Below are 19236 nucleotides of genomic sequence, written 5' to 3'. Positions count from 1 at the left end.
GTGAATGAAGGAGTGGCAAGCAGGGTGGGGGATGGTGTGGAACAGGAAAACTACCATGGATTCAATGACAGATTAGGGAGGGCACAGGGCAGGGCCTATCCTCTGGGCACCGTGGCCCCCTCCAGAAAGGCCTGTTGCATGTTTTCCCAGGGGTGAAGGGGATCCCAGCCCCCTGCCCAACCCCAACACTGCCCCTCATTACAATCCCACGTGGTGAGAGGCAGAAGCACAACCAGAAATGTTCCAGCAAAAAAAAAGACACAATGGTTCTTGGCAAACTTTTTTGGCTAGAACATTTCCAGCTGGGCTCCAGGCACATCCGCCGTCCCCCCTCTCCTTGGCTGGCCTCTGGTCCCCCTGCCCCACCGTACCTGGCTCTCCTGTGAGCCCTCCTCTCCACCATCATGACAGAGCACCAGCAGGCTCCCCCGAGCCATCGCCCTGACCTCTTGATCCCCTCCCCACCTTGAGGCCCAGGACTCACCATTTCCCTCAGGTCCTCGGGCTGCCCAGGACTGGGTGTGAACTTATTGCCCCATGTGGTCTTAAGAGGACAGTGCATACCTCCAATGGTATGCATGATAGTGGTAGAGGGTGGTGTTTGGCCACATGGGGTGGAGGCTTCCATTAAGGGAGGATAGTTATGCAGAGGAGGGGAGGACCATAACCCCCTACAGCATCTTAACAGCCCACGGGCAGCAGGTCCTGTGCCCAGGAAGGGGGCTACCCAGTGGGCCCTGCCCCTTGCTCAGCAGTGCGTTCCAAATACCATGTTAGAAGAGGTGCCAAAGTCTCCCACCCCCATACCACAGGTTCGGGGTGGGTGACGGTGGGCCTTACCCCAGCCTATGCTCACATACAGCCTGAAGATTCGTTGCTCAGAGAAGACCGAGAAGGCCAGCAGTGTGTACAGGTACACGCCCTCCACCAAGAGCCAGTAGTAATTGGCCGCCACACAGTATTGCATGAGCAGAAACACCACACGGCAGCCCAGAGAGTCCTGGGGGTAGAGGAAGGGTGTTGTGGGGACAGCAGCTCTGCCCTCTGCCTCTCTTGATACCATTCCCCATCCTGCTCCAGCCACTATCCTGCCATGGTTAATGCAGGAGGAGACAGCTCACATCTCCGGCTAGGGATAGTGCTAGGGACTTTATCTGCTTTAGCTCATCGAATCCTCATTATCCTGATTGGAAGAAAGTGATATTATCCCCCTCCTCCGCAGGTGAGAGAAGTAAGTGGCTTCTCACTTATTTCTCAGCCTCAGAGAAGTAAGTGACTTGCCTAAAAGTGTACAGATAGTAAGTGACAGAGCTGGGATTCAAACCCAAGTGTGTCTCCAAAGACTACTCATTTGTGTCAGACTGAGAATTCCCTAGGGCAGTGTCTCCTCCCTTAAACTGGGGGCTCCCCAAGGTAGACTGCCTCTCTCAGCAGACTGGAGGGTCCCAAGGTGAATTGCCTCTCCCATCAGACTAGGGGCTCCCAAAGGGCCAGAACTGGTCAGCTCTTGCCTTCCCCTGTCCCAGGTCTGGCTAGGGTGGCAGAGGCAGGCATCCTCCAACCACCCATCGCTCCCAAGGTGATCCTGGATGCACCACACACCTGGTAGGAGAGGAGCCCATCCCACTGGTGCTGCTGGGCGGCCGTGCTGTACATCCACTTGAGGGCTGCGTCCTTGATGAAGACGGACAATGCTCGCAGGATGAAGGATGCAAACAGGTTCAGGTGGATGTAGTTCCGGGTGCAGTGCAGGTGTCTGAAGGAGAAATCAGGGCCCTTCCCTGGCAAGGCAGCCAACAGTTCTGCTCTACAACCCCAGGTTCTCAAGCTAACACACACATCAGGCATGTTTCCGGCCCTGGGACTGTGCGTGTGTCCTCTCCTGTGAATACCCTTATTCCCCATCATCGTGAAAATCCTCTGTCCAACTCAAATCCTGCCTCTCCATGAAGGCTTCTGCTGTGTGGTCACTGCCCCCTCCTCCCATCCACATTCTATCCTTCTCTCTGCAGCATCTTCTCTTACACAAAGTCATGCATAACTGAAGAGATTTATGCATGAGAATCAGTTTCCCCAACGGGAACATTGCTTCTTCATGACAGGGCCTACATCTTAAATGCCTCACAGAGGCAGACCAGGACTAGGCACTTGGTAGGAATTCAGAAACTATTGGATAGTTTTAACATCCTTTCATGTGAAAATGTGTAGCAAAATGAAAGTACAGGGGCATTTATTAACCTGATAAAGGCTATTTACTTAACCAGGAGCAAATATCAATCCTAACTGAGAAATTGTGGGAGCATTTCCTTTGAAATCAGGAACAAAATAAGGATGTCTGTTATCATTGCTTTAGTCAACATTGTAACTACAGATCCTGCCCACGATAATAAGGCAAGGGAATAATGTACAAGAATTGGAAGTAAACAAAATGGTTATTATTTGTAGATGATAGATTATCTTCATAGAAAATTGAAGAAATCTACAAATTATTAGAACTAATAAGACAGTTTAGCAAGGTTGCTGATAAGCATGTTTGTATATGCCTGTGTTAAAAAAATTTAAAGTAAATGTTTGAAAATAATTTATTCGCAATATTTTAAATTAACTGCCTTGAAATGAGTCTAACAGAAGATGGGTAAGATCTCGATGGAGAATTTTATGAACCTTGCTTAAAATCATTAGCGAAGACTTAAATTAGTGGGAGACAGACACATCACATTCACAGATAGAAAGACTCGCTATCTTAAAGGAGTCAAGTCTCTCCATACTAATAAAAATTCTAACTTATTTTTAAAGTAGAACTTTAACAACTTATAAAGAAGAGCCAGGGCTAAGAATATTCCAGACACTCCTAAAGAATCACAGAGGAGGAGATTTTGCTATATGATTTCTAGTAAATTTATTTACAGTAGTTAAGGCACCGTGGTATCAGGATAGGGAAAGATAAACAGCCTAACAGAAAAAAACTGTAGGTGACTGAAATCAACCCACTCGTATATGGAGCCTTGCTACATGGAAGGGCAGTCATTGCAAATCAACAGGGAAGGAAAGGCTATCAATAAATGATACTCAGGCAGCTAATTCCACATATAGAAAAAAAAATGAAATCCTTTATTTATATCGTACACAAATATGAATTCCAAGCAGATCAAAGAACCATAAGGAAGAGCAAAACTCTGAAACTTACAGAACATAGAGGTGGCCATTTTTATGACACTAGGGTAAGGAAATATTTCTTTTTTTTTCTTTCTTTCTTTTTTTTTTTTGAGACAGAGTCTCACTCTGTTGCCCAGGCTGGAGTGCAGTGACGCGATCTTGGCTCACTGCAAGCTCCACCTCCCGGTTTCAAGCCATTCTCCTGCCTCAGCCGCCATGCCCAGCTAATTTTTTTGTATTTTTAATGGAGACGGGGTTTCACCATGTTAGCCAGGATGGTCTCGATCTCCTGACCTCGTGATCCGCCGGCCTTGGCCTCCCAAAGTGCTGGGATTACAGGCATGAACCACCGTGCCCGGCCAAGGAAAGACTTCTTAATAAGACTGTCCACAATTTGTTCTTCGGAAAAAAATGAATAATTTTAAACCAATCAATAAAATTAACTGTTATCAATTGGTAAATCTTTATTGATAAATTTTATTTATCAATACTAACTGATAAACTTTATTCCATTAAATGAAGAACTACTGTGCGGAAAACACCATAAAATGAGTGAAAAAATAAGCCACAGACTTATTAGAGGGTAAATTCTGGATTAGTATCCAGAATATATAATGAATATGTAAAATAGAAAAGAAAAATCCAAATAAACCAATGGAAAAGTAAGCAAAGGATCTGAAAAAGCAATTCACAGAATAAATCATGAAAAAAATGCTTGATCTCTCTGGGAATCTGGAATATGCAAATTAAAATCATAAGGCAGTTTCAGATACTTCAGGTTAGCAACAATTAAGTCTGAAAACACTAAACATTGGTGATAAGGCCAGACAAAGGAAGCTCTCTTTTATTACTGGTGAGAGGGTAAACTGGTGTGACCACTGTGAAGAGCAACTTAACAATATCTAGTAAAATTGTAAAAGCAGGTGGTAGTCAGACCTGGCAATTCTACTCCTAGGTATATGCCCCAGAGAAATACACAAGTAAGAATGCACATTGCACCAACATTTGTAATTCAGAAAGACAAAAAGAGAACAACTCAAATGTCCATTAAAAGGTTAACAGATAAACTGTCCTCTATTATACAATGGAATATGGAATGGTGGTTAAAAATCCACAAAACAGGACTACTTGTGTCAATGTGAATGAATCTCATACAAACATAATGTTGGACCAAAAAATTACAGAAAAATATTTCTATGATTTGAATGTTGTGTTCCTCCAAAATTCATGATAAAACTTAATCCTTAATGCAATAACAGTATTAAGAGGTGAAGCCTCCAGAAGATGATTAGATCATGAGGGCTCTGCTCTCAAGAATGGGATTAGTGCCCTTGTAAAAGAGGCCTATGTGAGTTTGTGAGCCCTTTGCCTTCTGTGATGTGAGGGCATAGTGTTCACTCCTTCCCCACCATGTGAGGACACAGTGAGAAGACACCATCTCAGAAGCAGAGAGCAGGCCCTTACTAAACATCAAACTGCTGGTGCCTTGATCTTGGGCTTCCCACCCTCTAAATTGCGAGAGATAAATTTCTATTATTCAAAAATTACCAAGTCTAAGGTATTTTGTTATAACAGCAGACACAGACTAAGACAGAAATTGGTACCGAGAGTGGGGAGCCGTGAAACAAATACCTAAAAACGTAGAAGTAGCTGTGGAATTGGGTGGTGGGCTAGAAAAAAGTCTATGTTTCCACAAATGGGCCATACAAGGTGATTCTGGTGAGAACTCAGAAGAAGATGAGAGCTATGTAGAAAATTTCAATCTTTGTAGAGATTATCTAACTGGTTGTGAACATAATAATGGTAGAAATATGAACAGTAAAGGCCATTCTGACGAGGTCTGAGATAGAAATGAGGAGCATTGCATTAGAAACTGGAGGAAAGGCCATCTTTGTTATAAAGTGGTAAATAATTTGGCTGAATTGTGTCTATATCCAAGTGTTTTGTGGGAGAAAAGACTTTCGAGCAATGAAAGAGAATATTTGGTGGAAGAAATCTCTAAGCAAAGTGTTGAGGGTACAGCATGGCTTCTCTTGACTGCTTATAGCAAAATGTGGGAGGAGAGAAATGAAAGATGAAATTTATAATCAAAAGAGAAGAAGAACTTAACGATTTGGAAAATTCTCAGTCTGGCCATATTGTAAAGAATGCAAAAGCATGTTCAGGAGACAATGCCAAGGGTGTGGCCAAGTGAACATTTAATAAGCTTAGTATGGATAGAGGAAAGGCAGGTGCCATTCATCTAGAAAGTGGAAGAATGACCCTGAATGCATTTCAGAGATCTTTAGGCCCAGATGTCAGGGTCTTGAGAGCAGAACAGTTTTGGGGGAGAAGCCCAGGACAATGTGAGACATTGGAACTCACTGCCCAGGGCCACCTCCTGTCTCTGCTCCCTACACTGGGGTGCAGTGCTCCTTGGCCACCCTAGCTGTGGCTCAAGTGGGCCCAGGTATAACTCAGGCCATCCCTCTGGAGGACATAGCAGTAAACCTTGGCAGTGCCCATGTGGTGCTAACTCTACACACACAGAGTGCAAGAGCTATAGGGAACACAGCTGCTTCTTTGAAATCCAGGAAGACCTAGATTTCAAAGGATATCCTGGAGAGCCTCAGGGCCTGGGCAGAGTGGAGGTTTCTAATAAATCTATAGTAGTTAAGGCACAGGGGCGGGGCTGCTACAGAGAGTCCTGACTAGGGCAATGATTAGCAGAGTCATGGGGGACAAGATTCTCTCCCAAGACCCCAGACTGGTAGAGCCACCAGCACACAACTCCAGCCTGAAAGAGCTGCCACATGAGCTGAATCCAGCAAAGCTGTGGGAGTGGGGCTTCGGGGAGACTTGGGGACCCAACTCCCACCTCTATATCAGGAAGGCAGGACACTGAATCAAAGAAGATTATTCTCAAGCTTTAAGATTTGATCTTGTTTGTCCTGTTAAGTCTGGATTTACTTGGGACCAGTTACCCCTTTCTTCCTATTTCTCCCTTTTTTGATTTTAATTTTAATTCTTTATTTTGTTTCAGATAAAAAAATAAACAATTGCATTTATTTAATGGTCTCTTACGTTGCTCAGGCTGGTCTCCAATCTCTAGCCTCAAGCAGGCTTCCCACCTTAGCCTCTCAATTAGCTAGGATTACAGGCATGAGCCACCACACCCAACCCTTATTGCTCCCTTTTGAAATGAGAATGTCCATCCTATGAAATGAGAATGCCTGCCCCACCATTTCATTTTGGAAGCACATAACTTCGGTGATTTCATAAGTTCACAGCTAGAGAGAAATTTCCTTCAGGAGGAATCATCCCTTGAGTCTCACCCATACCTGGTTTAAATGATATTTAGATGAGACTTTGGACTTAGACTTTACAGTTAATGCTGGGATGAATTAAGACTTTGGGGCCATTGGGATTAAATGAATGCATTTTGTATGTGAGAAGGACAGGAATTGGGGGGCCAGGGGCAGAATGCTATGGTTTGAATGTTGTGTCACTCCAAAATTCATGTTGAAACTTAGTCCCCAAGGCAATAGTATGAAAAGGTGCGGCCTTTAGGTGATTCGGTTGATGAAGGCTCTGCCCTCACGAATGGGATTAGTACCTTATCAAAGAGACTTGAGAGTGTTTATGAGAGTTTTTCACCCATTTGCCCTTCTGCCATGTGAGGACACAGTGAGAAGGTGTCATCTTGGAAAGACAGGATAAGCACTTACTAGACATGGAATCTGCTGGTGCCTTGATCTTGGACTTCACAGCCTTCAGAACCGTGAGGAATATATTTCTGTTATTTAGAAATTACCCAGTCTAAGGTATTTTGCTATAGCAGCAGGAAAAGACTAAGACAAATATGCTCAACACACTATTAAAAATACACAGAACCTTGCTATGTATTTCTACAGCTACTCACAAATGTGGTAAAAGTACAAGGAAATGTTTGGGAATTCAAAGAGGCACATTCAGGGATTACCTCTGAGGGGCGTAGGGCAGGGAGAGGGATGTGATCAGAGAGGGTTGCCCAGAGAAGTGTAACTACGAGACGTGTTATTTCTTAGGCTGGATGGTGTATGCATGAGTGATCATAATATCAGTCAGTCATTGCATTTTTGAATCGCTGGAATAATTAGTAATAAAAGAGGAGAATATTCATTGAGTGAATGCATTTATTGAGCACCATGTGCCCAGGACTGTGCCAGGTGCCTTGAAGGTGGGAGGGGGAATGCCACCTCTCCTGCTCTTGCTGCCTGGTGTCCTGAGGTCTCATTCTCTCAGAATCCCTCCCTTCTTTGAACCCAGTCCCCCAGGCCCACCTCCACCAAGTACAGAGGAGTGGGAAGAACCTGATACTCTGTTCCCAGTTCCTAGTTTGGAAGGAACGTCTCATCTAGGTTAGACCTAAGGAGGAACTTTTCCACTGGGGCTGAAAAGCCCCAAAGGGAGGAGGATCTCTAGTCCCCAAGATCTTTTCTAAAATCATACTGACTTCTGGATTATTAAAGTTCCATATGTTCATTGGAGAAGATCTCCTGGGATTTTCTGTAATCCCATCACCAACGGTTAAGGTTTTGAGGTTGGTGGTGCATATGTGGTATTTTTGTTCTTTTTTGCAGTACATATGCACACATTTACATAGTGGAGACTAGACTAAGAACACAGTATCATAGCCTGTGTTTTCAACCTCATATTCTAAGGTCAGGGCTCTCTAGAGAGCTCTTACAGGAAGGAAGAATGTGCTGCGCTGTTGCTTTGATTTGGTGTTGGGCTGCTTCATTCCTCTATCTGGGGGAGTTAGGATGAAGCGGCCCCCTCCTGGGGTCCGGGCTACCTTACCTGAAGCCAAGGAGGATCGCAGAGGCGATAACCAGAGCAGAGAAGGAGAGTGCGTAGCCCACCGTGTAGATGATGTAGAGGGACAGGAGCTGCTCCTCCGGGGGGCTCTGTGGCACACAGGGGACATAAGTGTACATGGGCAGCCCATGGCCCTCTTCCCACAACCTTCCTTCCCATGGGACAGAGGCAGAGTTGGAGCCCAAGTCAGGACTCACCAGGGATACCGGGACCAAGAAAGAGAATAACCGTAACCTATGGCGATGGTTCTTGGATATCTCGGGCCCCGTTCCAAGGCCAGAGAGGTGAATACACACCACCTTTGTCCAGAAAGCATGGTGTACAAAGCCCCCAGAGGCAAGGGGATAGATGAAATGACTGCAGATGCCCCCACCAAAGCCAAGGGGTTTTGCTCCAGTGAAGCCAAGACACGGCTCCCCGCCCCCTGGCTCAGAACCCCGCCTCAACTCACTCTCTCCCCTCGCTTGGACTCCTCACACTCCGACAGGTCCCTCCAGGGCAGGCTGGAGTTGTCCTTCTGCAGCCAGAGGCCTTCAGCTGTGCAGAACCGGTACACGTGGCCCTGCGGCACTGGGGTGGGGGGACCTGGCCCTGAGCCTCAGCCCAGAATAGGGCAGCCTGCCCAGTGCTAGATGCCCCCCTTCCTCCCCAAACCTGAGGGCTATCCCTGCTCCCCCAGAATGGACCACTCTGAGTTAGTGACATCCTTTTCCCTTCTTTACACACAGACACACACACACACACACACACACACACACAGAGACCTGGACCTTCCTCTCCTGTCATATACCCTGTTGGTCCAGGGACAAGATGGGGTCACGACGGTAGGGGCTCCTCAGCTCCACCCTCAGCCCTGCCTCTCAGCCACCCTAGGACACAGTTTAATGAATTCATGCCTTTGAGATGAGACGAGTTTAGCTCACATCCATGTCCCTGCCTTCAGCCTCAAATCACACTACTGACAAGGTCTGGCACCAACCAGCAGCAGTCACTCGCTATTTCTGATTTTCAGGACTCAGCACCCACCTCCCTCCCACACTCCTTGGGGAGAGCAGACCCTGGGAACAAGGTTAACACTGAGTTCCCAAGAGAAGGGAAAGGAGGCAAAGCACCAATCTGAGAGAGAGAGAGAGACACAGCCCTGCCCATAAGAAGTCCTAATCTGATGGAGGAGACACAGACCTACCTGCAAGGACCTCCAGGTCTAAAAGGAGTACACAGCCTCATGGATATATGCAGCCTTGGCCTTTGGAGATCCCCCATAGAAAAGGGGAAGACCCAGCTCCTACCTTCATGTAGACTCTAATTATATGTTGGAAATGGAGATAGCCCTTGGAGAGAGGGAAGGATCCAGCCCCTGTCCTCAGGCAACTCCCCTGTCTGAGGATGGTGGCACCGTCCCTGGCTTCAGAGAATCAAGACTCACACACACAAAAAACAAAAAAGACCTCAGAAAGGAACAGCATAGATGGAAACTAACAGAGATCAAACACAGGCCCTGCAGAGGCGAGGTGGGGCATGGCCTGTGCCCATTCACATCGCAGCAGAGGCTGTCCCCCGCCATGCCCCATGTCCGCCTACCAGGGAGATGGCTGACCTGTGGCCTCAGGTTTGATGTGAGGCTGATAGAGGCCACTGCTTATTTGCATCCAGGAGGAAATGCCTCATTCCTAGCCTCCCTGCAGGGGAACTTAAGTTTGACACCAGGGCCAATGAACTTGGGACAAAGGGCACAGTGAGAGGGTGTGGGGGACATTGACCTGTAGGGAGCACAGGGGGACCAAGAAGGGAAGCTGCAGGTGGGACGAACTTTAAAAGAGTTCAACATTCTAAAACTCTAGAAGATTTTTTAAAGACCAGCTTTCCCAGCTGTGGGAGGAAGGAGGGAATGAGGGACAGAGAAGGGAGAAGACACCAGAGGCCCACTGAGGGTAGTGACTGGTCAGTGTTCATGTGGAGAGACAGCAGTCAAAACTGGGTCTTGGCTGGGCGTGGTGGCTCATGCCTGTAATCCTAGCACTTTGGGAGGCTGAGGCAGGTGGATTGCCTGAGCTCTAGAGTTCGAGACCAGCCTGGGCAACACGGCGAAACCCCATCTCTACTAAAAATACTAAAAATTAGCTGGGTATGGTGGTGCACTCCTGTAGTCCCAGATACTCAGGAAGCCGAGGCACAAAAATCACTTGAACTTGGGAGGCGGAGGTTGTAGGGTTGTAGTGAGTTAAGATCGAGCCACTGCACTCCAGCCTGGGCAACAGAGTGAGACTCTGTCTCAAAAAAAAAAAAAAAAAAAAGAACTGGGTCTCCTGAGAAGAGGCTTTATTAAAGAGTGGGTGTGTGTGGGGGGGTGTGTGTGTGTGTGTGTGTGTGAGAGATAGGGACTGTGGCAGCCCCAGGGCCTGACCCTCAGGGGTGCAGGACAGGGGCAACCATCTAGTCTGGGGGTTCTATTTTTCGCCCCAGCAAAAAATGTGGCAGGGACAACTTTACTGCAGAGTCCGATGACAGCCCTCTTACAGCACTGTCAGCAAGGCCTGCCAATGGACCTTGCCCTTCCCTAACCCTGATCCCAGACACCAGGACAGCCTCCCTGCTCTTTCTTCTCCTCCTTCCCAGCTCCTTTCCCAGACAAACCCTGAACCAGGTCCCTCTTCAAGACACAGACATTATCTGGTAACCCAGTGGGGCGAGTCAGCTTGCGGCATGACTCCTTCTGGAAGAACCTGCATTTTAAAAGACACTTCACCTGGGAGAAAAACAAAAACCTGAAAATCTAATGGTGAAACTGACAGCAGGGGAACGATGGTGTTCCAATACCCTTCAAAAGCATTTATGAACAAAATCAGGTGTATCCCCAACGGCAGAGAAGGGGAGGCACATGGTCTGATTTTAGCAATGTGAAGGGCCCCTCTCAAGCCCCTAGATGCCTCTCTTATCTGCTGCATGGATGCCTGAGATTCTTCACTGGGGCCAAGTCTTCTGACATGAGGAAAAATCAGTGTTCTCCTGTAAATACCCCCAAAAGCAGTGATGGGAACCTGAGCTGACTCCATGCAGAATGAGATGGTGTCAGAGCCTGCTCTAGCACCCTGCTTTGATGGGAGGAAATAGGGAGAAAGCAAGAAGGCTGAGGGGCCAGGGAAAAGAAGACACAGCCATGGAACCGCTGGCACACAAAACATGTAAAGACCCACATACCCAGGACTCAGTCTGCAACCATGTGATGATAGTAAGAACCACTTCCCACAGCTGGCACAGGACCTGGCATACAGTAGGCACTGCCTTGTTGCAGGTTCCCTCACAACATGCTCCTTATACGCTCTTTCCGTAGGCTGTGCCTTCACAGAACCAGTTTTTGAACACCTACTGTACACCTGACACCTTTGGACATTATAACCACCTTTCAAGGTAGGAATGGTTAGTCCCATTTTACAGATGAAGAAACCGAGCCTCTGAGTAGCCATGTGACTTTCCTAAGATCATCAACTAGAAAGTAGCAGAGTCAAGACTAAAACCCCCCAGCTCTTTGCCTCCAGAGGCCTAAAGTTAGCGGCCAAACTTGCTGTTAATAGGAAAGAACGTGGCATGTGCCATTCTCCTCTGCCCTTCCTCTGGGCTCAGATTTCTCAACATTCAGTCTCCTGCCAGCAGGCCCTCTTGCCAGTGCAGACCCCCGGCAGCTGCACCATTCCTGTGCCCTCTGTTCAGAGCCAGGTGGGAGGGTGGGGAGGTGGTGTGTGCACAGATGTGTGCATTACCGGCACAGAGTCAAAGGATCGCTGTGTCCCTCGCTCAGCAAGCCTGTGCAAGTGCATCTGTCAATTACCCTTCATTAGCATCAAATATTAAAAGCCAGGCTGGTTCCTGGCTGGGCCCATGATCCCCAGACGCCCATCTTGGCTGGAGGTGGGGTGGGTCAGGGCATAGCCCTACTTATCAGCCCGGCTTTATCTGGCTTGGGAGGAGCTGGTAAAACACAGTCAGGGATTTGGCTCAAGGCTTGTCAACACAGGGAGGCAGCCCGGCAGCCACATGCCAGGAGGCCCAGGGATATTTCATTAAGCCAGACCCTGCTGCTGGAAATAAAACCCCCAATTAAACACTTCTCCTCCCGGAAGCTGATGCAGCGCCTGTAATCAAGCTAACAGCCGCCCTTCCACGTGGGTGCTGGCACTCAGGGCCATGGAGAGCTGCTCATGAATCCATTAGCTCCTGCACCCTGGCAACAACGTGGCCAGCAAGGACTACTGGGCCCCATTTTACAGATGCAGAAGCTGAGACTCAGAGAGGCCAGGCACAGGACCTCCCCAAGGGAGTGAGATGAGGGTCAAAGGCCAGGCTCGAAATGAAGGCATCAGCTCGGGGCCAGGGTGAAGGGTACTGTAGAGCATCAGGGCTTAGGAGAAGGAGCTCAGGTTCTGAACAACACAGACCTAAGTTCAAATCCTGGTTCTGCCTTCAACCAGCTGTGGGACGTTGGGCATGTCCCTTCACAGCCTCAGGCCTCAGTTTCTTTATCTGTAAAATGGGAAGCATTATGACTTCCCAGAAGATAAAACATGTGAAGTGCCCAGTACATAGTAGACCTTTGAAACATCCTCCCCGACGCCGGTTTCTTGAAGGGGGCACTTCTTCACTAAGACTGGAGATGGAGCTTGTGACACCACTTCAGCCAGAACTCCTCTGGGGACAAGCTTGGGCCCAGTCTCCGCTTGGCAACCCCAGGCTGTTGTAAAAGCCCCCAGGCTCGACATTACTCAGGGGAGGCACCTGCCAGAGTTTCCAAGAACTGTGAGTTACAGGTTATTTTTAAAGCATTTTATGACTCTCATATAATTAGAACTAAGCTAACAAACAGGTAGGGATCAGGAGGGGGTGTAGCTAATGAGGCCGGAATGATTTGTAACCAGCAGATCAGCTATTTATGGGCAAGCGAGGCTGCTGAAGGGTCCTCGGGCGGCCAACAGGCTCTCTGAAGCCACTTCAGCCTTCTCCTCCAGGTCTCGTTTGCGCCAGTCATTTCCTTTGAACATCTTCTGTCTTTGACTCATCTGCTCCTGCTCTCTCTGCACGATCCTGAGTCCCAAGTTCTCAATTAGAGGGGTCAGAATTCAAGGGCTTGGCTGGCTTCTCCAGGACACCGTGTAGTTCCGAGGCCAGTAGCCTGGCCCCATGTCCAAGGTGCTGCCTGGAACCCTTGCTCCTTGGACGAGCTTCCTTTTCCCTTCCGCATCTGCCTGTTCATTCAGGTCTGGCCCCAGTCCCACCTGTCCCTGGAAGACTTCCTAATGCCGCCACACTCTTGGCAGAAGGGGTGGCTCTGGCCTCCCTCAGTACCACTGCTTGGGCTGCTGAGCCGACCTTCAGCTCCACGGAGGGGGGTTACCCCTTCTCCCCAGCGCACACACTCACACACCTCTGAGGTCTCAGTGGCATCCCTAGCTCCTAACATGACCCAGCTCAAGGATCTGGTGATTGTTTTGACTTTTGCTTCTTCTCAGATCACCCACTCCTCTGCTCCATTCTGAACTCTAGAAGCCTGAGCCATGGGACAGCACCCCTCGGCTTCCCTGGCCTCTGCTGGGTTGGGCCGGTGGGAGGCATTGGCAGAAGATGGAAGGGCAGAGGGAGAGAGATGCTGGGTGTTCTCCCCTGCTCCCTCCCTGCCTTGATTTGAGGTCTGCCAGTGACTTTGCCCCTCTGTGGCCACAGCCCTGCTGGTGGCTTCTCCATTGTAGCCCAGCTGTCATGGGGACCCCCAGCCCCATTCTTGTCCCTTACTTCTCAGGTCTAGGGGTGCTCAAGCTTTCCATTGTTGTAGTCCCTGGTGCTTTATATGCCTTATTGGTCCCTTTACCTTGCCCAGCCTCTGAAAAGGACCCTGTCCCACATTAAATTCTCTCCAAATTGCCAACTGAGCATGTTTTCTGCCAGGACCCCCTTCCTTCTCCCTGACACCAGGGCACACTGTGACGTTTCTCCACAGGCTACTCCCTTGATCAGCCCAAGAAAGCTCCAGAACTGTCCCCTTCTTCAGAACTGCTCCCACACACCTGGGTAGGGGTCAGGGAAGCCCCCGCTGCCAACCTTTGCCAAGGAAAGCTCCAGGAGAGGCCACAGACAGCAATTATGCAGCGTGAGCCTGTGGCAGGTGTCTCTGTGCATCCCTAACTCAGGGAGTGGGGAGAGGGAGGCAGAGTCGGTGATTCTGAGTGTCAAAAAAGGGAGTAAATTAGCCTGGCGAGTGGTGGGGGGAGGGGGTGGGGGAAAGGCTGGCAGGGGGCCTGTGCCGTGGCCGTTATCTTCATGGAGAAAGCAATAAAACCATGTACACTCATAAATGGGCACCACCAGGACCTATTTCCTGCTCAAATAAAATTAAAGGTGATGGATGGAGCTGCAAGCGGCAGGCAGAGCTGGGGGCGGCTTAGTGCTGAGTGATGGGCCCTGTCCTACGCCTGGCTCCCTGGGGTCTAGAAGCCCGGCAGACGCTGGCCAAGCTGCCAGTCTCAAATCTATGGGAGGCAGAGAAAGCGTGTGTATTGCAGGAAGTCAGGGAGGTATGTAGGGAGGTGGGAAAAATTAACAGCTACCATTTCTCAAGGCCCTGTGGTCCTCCCCACACCCATGTCACTTGGCTCTATCCCATCTCCCAGATAAGTCAAGCAAGGCACAGAGAGGTCTGGCAACTTGCTCCTGCTCACACAGCTAGTCAGCAGAACCACCAGATTGCAGAGTTCATAGGAGAGGGCAGGCAGCTCATCCCTGTCCCTAGAGGTGTGCCCAGACAGCAGAGGGCATCCAGACCACTCACCTGTCTCCAGGCCAGAGCCACATGCAAGGACACCCCCCAACCCTCCACCAAGGAAGCCTTTGGTGCAGCAGTTAGCCACACTGACTCTAAACCAAGCTTCTGGGTCACCCACTAATGGCTGTGTGAGCTTGCAAAAGTCACTGAGCACCTCTGTGCCTTAGTTTCCTCATCTGAAAATGGGAGGGTAATCAGAGTACTTGCCTCAGAGGGTTGTGAGGATGGAAAGAGTGTAGCATGGAAAGTGCTTCCAACAGGCAGTATTGGAGAAGGCAGGCCACTGATGGGCCCAGGCTCCCGCCTCCTTCTAGGCCCAGGCTCTCCCTGCCCCTTGGGGAGAGGTGAGGGTGGACAAGGAGACAGCACTTTTAGGAGACCTGCCTGGGCCTCATCTGACTTCAGTCCTACGTGCCAAGGTGAAGTTTACACTGGGCCCCACCAGGCCACCTCCTCCAGGAAGACTCCTGGCTTCCCCACAGCATAACCTCATGCCCGCACTTGCTTCTGTTGCTGCTTGGGCTCCGGCCCCTTCAAGGTGTGATGATAAGGGCATGAATTGGATTCAAATCCTGGCTCTACCATTGACCATGTCATTTGGAACAAGTGACTTAAACTTTTTGTGCTTCAGTTTCATCTGTACAGCAGGCATAACCACAGGGTAGTTATAAAGTCCTGCTTTTAGGGCAGGATTTGGCACACAGTATGTACTCAATAAATATTGGCGATGATGATGATGATGATGATGATGATGATGATGACAGGGAAATATCTTTTCTCCCCTTTTGGAGACTGGGAGCTCCTTGCCACAGGGTGCTTGTCTCCTGTTATCTCCCATGGTGCCTGGATGAAACTGGGCTCAGTAAGGGAGGCTGGGATAGATAGGGGGACACATTAACTAACCCTCCGGTCAAGGATCCTCTTGCAGCCTCTGCAAATCTCTGTACCCCTAATGACCTTCCCACCTACCCAGTCACACCTTTCCCAGTACAGGGTCCCCCTCGCAGGCAGGAGTGAGCTGAGGAGGGCTGAGTCTGATGGAGTTGGTTACCCCACCAATGCCCTGATCACTCCTCCCAGTGAACCCCTAGAGAGTGAAGAGATAGCTAAATGTCACTAACAGCTATGGGCCACCTGCAGACACATATCATACATACATGTATACACACAGCAGACACCCTGGATAGCTTCCCTCCCCGCAGGGGTCTGTCCCCACCTAGCTCCTTTCCTGACTACTGGATTGGAGGGGGTCGTGTTTTTCTTCAGACACTTACTTTCCCTTCCCCACACACCTGCCAGCACTGGCCTCGCACCCAGACTCAGGTGGCATCTCAGGCCATCGTGAAACTTATTACTGCTGGCCACTTCCCTCACCCCAGGAAAGGCAGGCAGACCACTCACTAGGAGGCCTAAAGACATTCTGGGTGGGGAGGGCTGTGTCTCAGAGGAAAGGAAGCAGTGCCTTGACCCCAGCCTCCTGGATACAGGGGAAGGTGGGGGAGGGGGCTCACCACTGCTGGCCCAGGGCAGGTACCAGGTGGGGGAGGGGGCTCACCACTGCTGGCCCAGGGCAGGTACCAGGTGGGGGAGGGGGCTCACCACTGCTGGCCCAGGGCAGGTACCAGGTGGGGGAGGGGGCTCACCACTGCTGGCCCAGGGCAGGTACCAGGTGGGGGAGGGGGCTCACCACTGCTGGCCCAGGGCAGGTACCAGGTGGGGGAGGGGGCTCACCACTGCTGGCCCAGGGCAGGTACCAGGGGCAGCTGACATTCACGAAGGAGCCTGGCTCCCCATCTGGCCAGCAGGCATATTCATCGAAGGTCCGGTTGCAGAACAAGTCTGGGAGCAGAGAGAACAGTCTCTGAGTCCCTGCTTGTGACTGGCCATGGTACTTTCCTTCCCTTCCCCAAGACCCCTCCCCTCCTCAGAGGCTGCATGCCACTAACCTCTGCTGAACACTTAACTGTATGCCAAGCACTTTCCCCACCCAGCAAGAGCCAAGCAGGGGCACTTGCCACTTATCAGTGGCAGGATCTTGAGCAAGTAACTGAATGTCTGTTTCCTGATCTGTAAAACAGGAGTATTTCCAGCCCCATAGGGCTTTGTGGGATCGAGACTGTATGCTACATAGATAATGAAACATAGTACGTGCTCAACGAACAATCACTACAGGCCTATTCTTAAATTGCGCTTCACAGATCAGAGGGAAATGTTAGCTCACCTTCCCTCTGATCTCACCTAAGATAACCTTCTTTAGGTCATGTGTTATAATTACAGTCAGGATTTCAACCTAGGCCCAGCGGGCTCCAATCCTGTGCTCTTTAAACCACCTGGTGAACTCCCTGAAACATTTCTTCCTGTAAATACGTTTGTGGAGCCCTCAGCCCATGCACAGGCTGGGGGGTGCTGAGGACAAAAAAGGAAAGGCCAGGTGCCTGCTCTGAGAGGCTCTAGCTGGGGGGCTGGCCGGGGGCGTGAGGGAGGCCACACAGATAAGACAGCTAAGACAGAAGTAAGACAGCAACCTCAAAGCAGACTACAGCAAACAAGTAAGAGCCAAATGATGGCAGAAGTCCTGGGGAAGATTTTCTGAAGGAGGCAGTGCTTCCGCGGACTTTGAAGAACAGGAAGATTTTGGTCAATAGAAAGGAAGGTATCCAGGTAAAGGAGTAGCTTGGACAATGAGATGAAGGCAGAGGGCAGGGGTGGTGGCATCCTACAGTGGCAAATGAGTCCCAGTCACAGACATTGGGTTCATCAAATTCCTCCAGGAGTTCATTGGGTGGGGAGCACTAAAGGTGGGGAGCTCACCTGGACTCACCTGTGGCGGGAGGTGGGTCCTCAGTCAGGGAGCGCTGGCACTGGCGTCGGTATTCTCGCCATTTCTGCACTGTCTCCCAGAGGGACACAGTGGCACCCTGAGGGGAGGGCATACATGGGAGGCCTGTGGGTTCAGCCCACCCCTCTCCTGCCCCCTCACCCCCAACACACTTGGTTTCTCGATCTCCATGAAACCTCAAAGCCCCAAACTCTGCCAGGCATCAGCCACCTCTGAAAGAGAGTGGGAATAAGTCACTGCCACCCAGGGGCTCCAGGTGGATGGTTTGACATCTTCATTCCTCCCAGGGGACTGGTGCACAGCTTGATGTGTCACAAGTACCCAGCAAATGTCTGCTAAATTGATGCTTTTGGGGAGGTGGGTGGATGAAGGAGGAAAGGAGAGTGTGTGCCTCATTCCTGGTCTCTGATCTCACTTAGGAGAGAGACTTTCTGAGGGCCCAGGACTCTAAGCTCCTTCTGGTGCCTAGTCAGCCTGCCTGAGGGCTTCTTTCACTTTCAACCATTCTAGAAGGAGACACACAGGCCAGAGTGGGAGAGGAACTGAATCAAGGGTGCACAGGCCCCCCCAGGAAGCAGAGTTAAGGCTAGAATCTGGAGTCCTTCAGATCAGTGACCATGGTGGAATATTGGAAGGTGTCCGGGGGCAAGCGGGGCGGCGTTCAGGGCTACAGAGAACCCGGATGTCTGCCATTAGCATTCCTCCTCCAAAATGCACTCACTTACAAATGCACTCAACACAGCCCCCCCGTGCTCCCCTCTGACACAACCACCAAATCTAATATTCAACCCAGCTTCTATCCACCCAAAGGAAGAGTCCTGAGGACATGAGGTGAAGGGGTCAGGGAGGTTGCAGACCACTGAAGTCACGCCTGCAATGGGAGGGATCCCCCTCACCTGTGCGTAGGGAGAGCTGAGCCTCCACTTCCAGTAAGGTCACCGAAATGGCTTTTTAGCACACAGACCCAAACAGACCCATCCCACTGAGAATCCACCGTTCCTTCTCAGCGTTTTTGTGCACTTCCTTCGGCTATGTCTTGGGATTGTGGTTCTGTTAATTTTTTTCCTGCACAGCCTTAAAAATTATAAATATTCGTCCTTTAGAGGCTGCAGATGCTGAAATGACCCAAGAGCCCCATGTATCAAATGTAGGACCTATACATAATTTAAAACAACATTTTATTTTTTGAAATCACAAAAATGTCCACGTGTGCTGAAATTAAAATAGCTTCTTTATAGAAGCTTGCCCCCTTGCCTTGTAGCGTGCTGGGCACACGCTGGATCTGGTCTCGGATTCTAGCTGGCTTATCTCGCACCTCCCTGAGAGACTTGGGTTGCCTTGCTCACCCCCTGCTGCCTCGCAGGCCCCTCGGAAGGGCCCAGCTCACTTTGAGCCCCAGCAGCGTCCTTGGCATAAGTGTGCCCAGGCCGCAGGGGCTACCCTGAAGGACAGAGCTCGTCTGAGGGCAAAGGTCAACTGTATTTGCTTGGGGAAAAAAAGAAGAAGAAATCAAACATAACAGCTGCAAAGGTGTTGTCCATGATATTAGCCACAGCTGAGGAGGTGGCACAGTTTTCATCAGAGCAAGTCCTGG

The 19236-nt window shown here is 49.9% G+C and overlaps 1 protein-coding gene across 1 annotated transcript in view; it reads right to left on the bottom strand.

Annotated features, from left to right (window-relative positions):
• GLP1R (glucagon-like peptide 1 receptor) overlaps positions 1-19236 on the bottom strand; it is a 38676-nt gene that overhangs the window by 13195 nt on the left and 6245 nt on the right. The window contains exons 2-7 of the mRNA XM_011986635.1: positions 17625-17721; positions 16535-16642; positions 8447-8565; positions 7978-8084; positions 1603-1756; positions 841-1000 (exon numbers count right to left, since the gene is read on the bottom strand). Of these exons, the coding sequence (XP_011842025.1) occupies positions 841-1000; positions 1603-1756; positions 7978-8084; positions 8447-8565; positions 16535-16642; positions 17625-17721 (745 nt within the window). The remainder of the gene's footprint in view (positions 1-840; positions 1001-1602; positions 1757-7977; positions 8085-8446; positions 8566-16534; positions 16643-17624; positions 17722-19236) is intronic.

The sequence above is a fragment of the Mandrillus leucophaeus genome, unplaced genomic scaffold (genome assembly GCF_000951045.1).
Source record: "Mandrillus leucophaeus isolate KB7577 unplaced genomic scaffold, Mleu.le_1.0 Scaffold3, whole genome shotgun sequence".
Lineage (NCBI taxonomy): Eukaryota > Metazoa > Chordata > Mammalia > Primates > Cercopithecidae > Mandrillus > Mandrillus leucophaeus.
The sequence above is the reverse complement of the archived record's forward strand: the minus strand, read 5'-3'. Positions and strand labels throughout refer to the sequence as shown.